We start from the raw sequence: 9,283 nt of genomic DNA, 5'->3' as shown, positions 1-9,283 counted from the left end.
TCAAATATAGAATAGATAATATCTGTAATATCTAATGGAGTAGAAATTAATGATCAATTATTTTGCCTTTAAAAAAAACTGAGATGGTCCTAGGGATAACGTATAGGCACAGTGAAGGATCCTGTTAGAATATAACTAAAACATAATAGTCTGAAACCTTATGAAAAAGTAAACATTTTTTTGTTTGAAATGATCAGAGAAAACTATCACTTAATCTTAAATTTTCAGATTTAGTATAAAGTCTATTTTGAAAACAGTATAAGGAGTTTTTGCTTTTTGTATATTTTATAATCTTATTGTGATTGTATTAAAATTGGCCAGTGAAGACTAAGAGGGAGTAAAAAGTTCAGCTTCAAGGCCCAATTAGGTTGTGGAATCATCCACATTCGGTGGAGCCCTGGAGGTTAACAGGGAGAAACGGGGCTTATATGCCTCATGGTCCCAGCTGTTGAGTCCTTCTCCAAGGTAAGGAAATCTTGGTCGAAAAACCTGGAAACCCCCCAAGGTTTGCGGGGTATCAGAGTTCAGTTTTCAACATGCTGAATTTGTGGTGACCACCCGACATCATTCCATGCCTAATAGGCAGTTGTGACTCTTTGGGAATGGAACTTGGGTGAGAATTGCGGACAGTCATTATTGACAGCCCGCTAGGCGCCTCCTTGAGAACCACTGGTCTAGATAGATAATGCCCTATACGCCCACTTTTCTCTTTTCATTTTGTAGTTAGGCTTATTCAAACACTAACTACTGAGATTATCCTCTTATCCATCCTATTTTACTTCCACACTAAGAAACTTGGAGTAATTCTGTCTTGGTTAAATTCTACTTCAAATTCTTTCTTAGAGCTTCAAGGCCACAGTAAGGGCGGAATGTTGGCCATTACTTTAACTAAAATCCTCTTTTCACAACTGCCTTTGATGTCCACGTCCATTACGGTTGTTTGCACTGGCTAACTATTATTGGTAAAATATTAGATCACTATGAAACACATTTACTTATTAATCCTCACGACGTTATTTAGATGGGTACAGTAATTACCTCCATATAACAGAAAACAGGCACATTTGCCCTAAATTACAGCTATTTTCAGTAGGTGGGTAAGCCAAAATTCAATCTTTCCAAGACCCAGACCCCTCACCCAATTTTACTATATACTGATAGGCAAATTTAAAAGGCATCCATAGCGATTCTAGGAATTCCTTTATTTTGTTCCCAATCCGTTTTCACCCAGCCCTGAGGGCGTCGTAGGACTAGTTCTTGCCCAAGTCTGAGGCGTTCACCTGTAGCCTTGGCACGATCCAGCCCAAGATGACATTTTCTTGGCCGACTGGCCCTCTAACAGGCCTCCCCGCTCCCAGACCTGCTGCCCCTCCCGGACTCTCAGGCCACAGCGCCCCCACCCGCCTCTCGGGGTTCTAGGAGCGGGGCGCGGGCCAGGGGCGGACCCCCTCCCGGCCCCGCCCCCAAGCCCTCGCCAGACCCCTCCTCCGACCCCACCTCCCCGCCCAGGATGCACCTCGTTGAAAACAAAATCCCACGTGACTGGCTCTGCTCGCAGGCCATCATGGCGTCTCCCAGTGGGAAGGGAGTCCGGGCGCCGGAGGCTCCTGGCTGCGGGCCCCGGCCGCTCGCCCGGGACCTGGTGGACTCGGTGGACGACGCAGAGGGGCTGTATGTGGCGGTCGAGCGATGCCCGCTGTGCAACACCACCCGCCGGCGGCTGACCTGCGCCAAGTGCGTCCAGAGCGGCGATTTCGTCTACTTCGACGGCCGCGATCGTGAGAGGTACGGCGGCCGTCACAGCCCTGTTTCTTCTCAGGGAGTCTCCTCCGGCTCGGCGTCCGCAGCCTAGAGCTTGGGGCTGGGGCCGGGCGAGAGGAGAGGGAGGTAGGGAGGGTGGTTGATTTGCGCCGGCGCCTTGCTCTCAGGGGACGGGAGCGGGGGCGGGAGCCGCAGCCCGAGAGGGGTTGCAGGTGAGGGAAGGTCTCTGTTTACCCACCACCCACGGGAGCGGAGTCTGACACCTCGGTGCTTCTGGATACTCGGAAAGGATAGATGGTGACTCTGGAGAAGACTTCCCCTGTTGCTGCCATACAGTTGGATTCTCGGCTCTTTGCTACACTCTCATTCAAAAGCTTGGTTTAACCTTTTTCCATCTTCGAAGGCACATTCATTCACTAGAGAAGAGACCAGAGGAGAACCAGATACTGTAACTGATTAAGAGGGATTCGGGCCCTGGAAGCCTGTGTTACAGATGGACCTTGTTATCAGACACTCTTACTCGAATGTGTGAACTCGAACTAGCTAGTCGTTCCCTTTCCCCCTCTCTGCCTCCAAAGATTGTTTCGGATGCGGAGGAGTTTGCGCATGTGTTTTGACTTTGTTTTAAAATCCAGTCTGGGAGCTGCAAACTCTTAGTTAACAGAATTGAATTTAGGAGCACATTTTGACCTTGTTTTGAAATCTAAACAGAGCTACAAGTCCTTGGTTAAGATCATTGAAAAATCAGTACGATTAGTTGCAATCTCTCCCAGCTTTTGTTTCAAGAATTTAGTGTCAGTGATATTAAGATCACTTACTTTCTGATCACAAAAGTTCAATAATTAATTCATTTACAACAAGCCAGTAAGTTATTGCTCCCAATTTACTGTTGAGGAGCCTGCACAGTAAGTCCTTTTTCACTCAGGTAATCGTTGTAGTGTGAGTTCCTGGTGTTACTCTGATCATGAATAGAGTTCATTTTTTTACCTTTTGAAATGTGTGAGATATGATCTCTTTAGTTCCTGTGTCTCATTGATGCACTTAATGTCTAGAAATGGTTGCTGTAATGAGTGATAGGTTTAAAAATTAAACCAGTTTTACAGTAAGAGTACTAGGGATGAGATGGAAATGTTCAATGGAATTTGTCAAAAGTTCTGTTCTGGGCCCTGTTCTCTGTACCTTTTCCTAGATCCATTTCCATGATTTAAATGCCATCTGTATGTTGAAGCCTCCTGGATCTCCATTCTAGACTTCTCTGAAACACACACACACACACAAATAGTTTGTACACAACACTTGTGTTTAAACTTGTAATAAGAATCACCATCTTAATATGACAAACTGAACTCATGATTTTCCTCGATAAATCTGTTACCCCTATTCTCATTCCGATCCTCAATCTTCCTTTGGTATAGGCCAAAGCACTTTCCACTTGCCTTTGACGCCTTTCTTAACTCCACCATATCAAATCCCTTATACAGATCCCATCTGCTCTTCAAAACCTATCCCAAATCTCATCTTTTCATCACCTTTCATCCACCACAGGGTTATTGCCTCTGCTTCCACACATACTCCTTTGTAGTGTAAATTCCATATTGTTGCCAGAGAAACATCACTCCATTCCTCTGTTCAGATTTTCTACAGGTTTCCTATTTTACTCAAAGTAAAAGCCAAAGTTCTTAATCAGAGTTCTGTCAGTATATTGCCTCTTACATTCTCTAATATGCTATTATTTCATCCCTTACCTACTCTGCTGTACTCACTGGCCTCCATGTCTGTCCTTAAACATATCAAACACTTCTGCCACAGGGCCTTTGCAGCCTCTTTCAGATAGATGTATCTTTACATAGTAGAAACTGCCTAAGGATTTGTTGAATGAGTGAATCTACACCTTCCCACACTTTCCATTATTATCCATTATTTTCCATCATGAACCACTTGATGCTAAAGCCAGATACCTGAGAGTTGTCTTTTCCTTTTTTCTTATTGGGGATATCCAAATCATTGGCATGTCTCATTTGACCTGTTCCAAAATGAATCTTGAGTCTATCTACTTCTGTTTACTTGTCTGTTTCCTTTTTTTTAATCCATCCAACTTCACCTCAGCACCCTCTGGCAGCCACAGTAGAAAGGTAAATCAGGTAATGTCACTGTTTTGGTTAATCCTTTGAGTGACTTTCATGCATTTAAAATAAGTCAAGCTCCTCACCAGAAATATGAAGTTCCATGTGATTTAGTTATTGCTTACCTCTATGGCTACTAAGCTTGAGTTTAAATGTGAGTTTTGAATTCATGCTGCTTTGTATTGAATCCAAGCTCCACCACTTGCTATGTGATTTTTGAACAAGTTTCTTAATCTTTCCTATGCTTGTTTATTTCATTTTGAAAATGGTGGGGGTGTCTATACATTAGGTAGTGATTATATAAGAGTATTTAGCATGGTATTTAGTATATTTTAAGCACTCAAAAAATAAAGTCATGCCTTGCTCCATTATAGTCACTATTCCATAGTAAGAGACCTCTCAAATCCTTTCTTTCCTACCACAGGGCCATTTCCCTTTCTCTACCCTCCTCCTGGAACACTTTTGGTTAGTAAAAGTGTTTTGGTTAGTAATTTGGCACCTTGTCTTTCCTGTCTCAATTTAAATGTCCTTTAGAGAGGCCTTGCTTTCACTAAGATGGCTTCCCCCATTATTTTCTTCGCATTACTGAATTCTTCATGGTACTGTGCATGATGTGCAGTGTTATTTATTTGAGAAAGATATGTGTGTCCAGTATGTATTTCTATGAAGGCATGAATTTTGGTTTTGTTAAGTCAAATCATCAGATCTTAGTTTCACAACATCATTTAAAAAACCTTTGATTTGGGCCTCCCCGGTGGCGCAGCGGTTGAGCGCTGGGTTGCGAAGCTGCCCGCGGCCACTGCGGTGCCGGTTCGATCCCCGGCTGCTCCCCGGCCACTGGAGGAGGATCCCGCATGGCGCGCAGACCTCTCCTGCCGCCCGCTGCTCCCCTCAGCAGTGTACTTCGGTCCTTCTGCCTGCTCTGCTCCCTGCTCTGGCTCTGGTGAATTCTCTCACCCTCCCATGCTTCTGACTGTACCCAGTGCATGTATAAACCAAACAAACAAACAAATAAATAAATAAATAAGACATGCCTCTAGAAAATTAAAAAAAAAAAAAAATAAAAAACCTTTGATTTTTTTTTTTTTTCAGTAAATTAGCCAGATTAACTGTACCTGTGTGGGCTGTGAATGTGATAATGCATATCAAAGTTATTGAAAATGTCAGTGTATTTTTTCAGGTTTCATTAATAGACTAGCTGAATATATAGACTTTAGTGGTTTAGCAGTTCTAAGAAAATAAAGAATAATTTATTCTTTTACAGACTATATCTTGCAATATAATTATTCCTTTGACTGCTAAGACTGGAACTGGTCTTTATGTAATTTTGTGGATAATATGAGTTTGGTAGTTAGAGTGTAGTAGCTACACTTATTACTTACTAGTTGTTCAGTGCTAAGACTTCCTTATCATCTTGGTATCCTCACCAACACTGTCCTTTCCTCATCTCCCACCTTGGCCCCAGGCCTAAAATGTTACTTACTTTCTTCTCTGCTTTTTCCTCTGCCCTTTAGCTTGTGTGCTTCTTTATGAAATGAAGAAGAGGAATGACATAAAGATATATTCCCAGTACAGTCATCTTTGGATACTGTACTAGTGAACATGGTAAAATTACAGTTCTTTTAATAGGAAAATACTCTTCTGGGTTACACATTTATCTGATACAAAAAATAGCACTGTTACTCCATAGAAATTGCAATGTTGAAGTAACCTTTCCATTTAAACTTGTAAGGAATTGTTTACCAGTTTATGATAAGTGTAGGAATAGGACAAGAAGCACAATCTGAGGATACCCACAGTCTGCAGCACCCAGAAAGTCTGCCTTCTGATTTAAAACAAGTTGAAGTGTGGATTAAAAAGAAAGATAAGTTCTATGAGCTTGTAGGTAGTACTCTTTAAAGTAGGTTTTCTGAAGAGCTGCAGCATTAACTTCACATAAGAGTTTTAGGAATATATGATTACTTTTTACCAGTAGACAGAAATATGGGCATTAAACAAATTGAGAGGTAAGGTAAAAAAGACAAGCAGAAAATTTAGAAAGTACCAAAGATTGCAAAGGGAAGGCATGCTAATACAAAAAAAGAAAATTACTCTTTAGTTATTTCTGTTCTTCTCTGATGTCATTTTGGTTGTTAGCCACTTAGCCTATAAAAATCCGTTGTCTTGAGATTTCAATTCTGGGGCCACATTTGTATACCCCACTCCACAGAACAGAAGCTTTACAGGTAGGCAGCTCCATCTTTGGACAAGAGTTTATTAGTTTCATTGCTGTTTGATTATGCCCTTCAGGTAGAGTCTTGGTCCCACCCAATACCACCTACTGTGTTTAACCACTAAAGCTGGATCTCAGAAAATAGAACTCTTTTAAAAGCATAAAAGTATGCTTTTACTGTATTATCTCATCCTAAATATTCTTAAAAAAGAGTCAGCCTGATAGGACCTTTTTTTTTTTTTTTCATGCTGCATTTGTTCATAAACAACTCCTTGTATGCTTAAAGAACTTAAGGGAGAAAAAATTGGTTAGTAATTTTTCCTTTGTTAATATCCTAACTCAAGAAGTTTTTAGTTCTTTAACCATCTCTACTTAAATAATGGACATGGCTGAGCGTTCTTCCCCAGGCACATCTCTGCTCTCACTTGCTTACCTGACAAACCTCACTGTTTTATTTCTAGAGCCAGAAATGATCATAACCCTTCCACCTTAACCTGTCCAAATCAAAGATTCCCTGCCGCTGACCTAAAACTGTTAGTGCTCATTCTCCCTTAGGTTTAAGGGGCCCAAAGAATATAATCTGCCTCAAGGGACCTAAGAATGTTAGATTCTTTAGGGGATTTTACATATATATGTATATATGTACACATGTATTTGTATATATATATATATATTTTTTTTTTTTATAGAGGCATGCTTTATTTATTTGTTTGCTGGTTTGTTTGTTTGTTTTGTTTATACAAGCACTGGGTACAGTCAGAAGCACGGGAGGGTGAGAGAATTCACCAGAGCCAGAGCAGGGAGCAGAGCAGGCAGAAGGACCGAAGTACACTGCTGAGGGGAGCAGCGGGCGGCAGGAGAGGTCTGCGCGCCATGTGGGACCCTCCTCTGGTGGCCGGGGAGCAGCCGGGGATCGAACCGGCGCCGCAGAGGCCGTGCGCAGTTTCGCAACCCAGCCCTCAACCGCTGCGCCACCGGGGAGGCCCTGTATATATTTTTTAATAGTAAATGTAATCCTCAAAGCAAGTCCGTGAAAAATTTTAATGGATTGAATAGTATCTTTCCCCCCTCCATTTATAAAATATGATCATTGCAGAAAACTTTTGTAGTTTCATTCCTAAAGAAGGAAACAAATTTTATCCATATTTTCACAGCTTTGTTAACATTTTTTTCTATTTCCTCCTTTCAGCCTTGTTTCTGTATATCATTTTATGCTTGTAAACATGGTTTTTTATTTTTTATTTGGGTTTATACACTATGTATATAGGTGGTTATTCTGCCTTTTTTCTTTTTTTTTCAGCTGTTTCATAAACATTCATGTCTTTGTCTATAAAGATATTTTAATGTCCTTTATGGCAACATAGTGTCATTTGATTACTCATTCTCTTATTGGACATTAAAGTTGTTTCCAGTTTTTGCTATTATGACTGATTTCATGATTGGCACCATCAAATACAAATCCTCCTCTGATCTTTTTTTCCTTGAACTACAATATTGGATTGAAAGGGTGTGAATAATTTTAAGGCCCTCATTTGCATATTTGAAAAGTTGAAAAGTGTGTTACACTTTTCTTCTCTGGACACAAAGTAAATTTATACCCCTACCCTGAGGGAAGGGACTGGGCAGGCAATAGAGGGATTAGAGTTGTTTATGAAAGGTGCTGTGTCTGGGACAGAGTAAGTGTTCAGTGAGTCAGGGGTGTTATCACCTAGCACAGAATTAATAATAATATGGATGCCCCGTAGAGTACCTGCCCTGGTGCTGTTTTTCTGGTAGTGGGAACCAATGTATGTGACTAGCCCAGTCTGTGGTTTGGTAGACACAAATGTGTGTGGTCATGGGACTGTGGAATAATGAGGCTCACATTCTTATCTGACACTTCATGCTTCATTAGCCATACACTCCATCGCTGTTATTCCACTTGGCATGTTGAAATGAATTTGCCCAAAGCAAGTGAATTTTTTTGGCTTGTGAAACAACAGATTTCCTCTGCCTATAATGTCTTCCTTTCCTTAAAAGGGCCAAATCTAACTGATCCTCAGGTATCGTCAAGTCTCAGCCCAGACAGGAATGACTCCCAGGAAGCTCCCCTTGAAGCCCAAGCCGTGTTGGGAGCAAGTTCTTGTCCTTGCGGGTCACCGTGTGACCACCCGCTCTTAGTTCTCATCAATCTCCATCACAGGAGGACTGTTTGAGTCATTTTAAGGGGGTACTTTTTTAGGGAAAAAAACATATATGAGTATGGGGGAATTTGGTAGATAAGGTTATTATTTTCAAATTGGAAGAGAAAATACAAGACCTAGTATTGTGAAAGCGTGGTCACAGTGCAAGGTCACAGACATTTTCAGTAAACAACATAGACTAGGGAGGTTCAATAATAGCAACAGGATGGCAAAGGTAGCTGCATAAAAGCCTAGAAGGATCTATACAGCAAAAACGTAAGTAGGCAGACAATAGATTGAAAAAAAAAAATTTCAAAAATATATGAAAGAAAAATGGCTGATTTCCCTATCAGTAACCCTTTCAGGAAAAATATAAAAAACGGACAAAGCGCATAGTGAATAAGGTAGGAAAAAGGCTTTTAACGCTTCTGATAATGAAGGCAAATAAATTATAACTACCTCTGGGAAGAAGCAGGTGGGAGACTGAAGAAGGTGGCAAAGACAGCATAAAAAGAAATGGACAACATTTAGGCAGAGTGAAAAGACAGTTTCTGTTATTCACTGTTGGTGCGGGTATAAATTAAATGAAATGATTCAGAGAAAATTTAAAGCTAACTGCCAGAATTTTGCATGTAAATATTGTGTAAGAATTTCTCATGGAGAAACTTAAAAACTTGTAAAGAGTTGTGCACTAGGATTTCATTTACAATATTGCTGATAGTAGTGAAAATTTGTAAGCAGTGGTAATATTCATTGATATAAGTAGGAACTTATATACATAAATTATGATGTCTGTTCAGTGTAATTCTCTGTGCCTATTAAAGAACGAGATAAAGCTGTATGTTCTGAAGATAGAAAAAGATAAAATATATTTTATGTGAAACCCAACTTGAAACACAGCACATAAAGTAGGATGCCCGCCTGTTTTTTAAAAGATAAAATATGTATCATTACATCTGGCTTGAATGTGATGACTGTTCATCTTTCTCACTTCTAGAGAACTATACTGAGAAGGTAGATGATTG

At 40.6% G+C, this 9,283-nt stretch overlaps 1 protein-coding gene across 1 annotated transcript in view; it reads left to right on the top strand.

The window, feature by feature from the left end:
• Positions 1-1,510: 1,510 nt before the first annotated feature.
• Positions 1,511-9,283, top strand: part of ATG14 (autophagy related 14) — a gene marked incomplete at both ends in the record, with an annotated part of 32,461 nt that continues 24,688 nt past the window's right edge. The window contains one exon of the mRNA XM_084240420.1: positions 1,511-1,785. Coding sequence (XP_084096546.1) covers positions 1,511-1,785 — 275 coding nt within the window. The remainder of the gene's footprint in view (positions 1,786-9,283) is intronic.

This window comes from Talpa europaea (assembly GCF_964194135.1).
Source record: "Talpa europaea genome assembly, chromosome: 8".
Classification (NCBI taxonomy): Eukaryota; Metazoa; Chordata; class Mammalia; order Eulipotyphla; family Talpidae; genus Talpa; species Talpa europaea.
The sequence above is the reverse complement of the archived record's forward strand: the minus strand, read 5'-3'. Positions and strand labels throughout refer to the sequence as shown.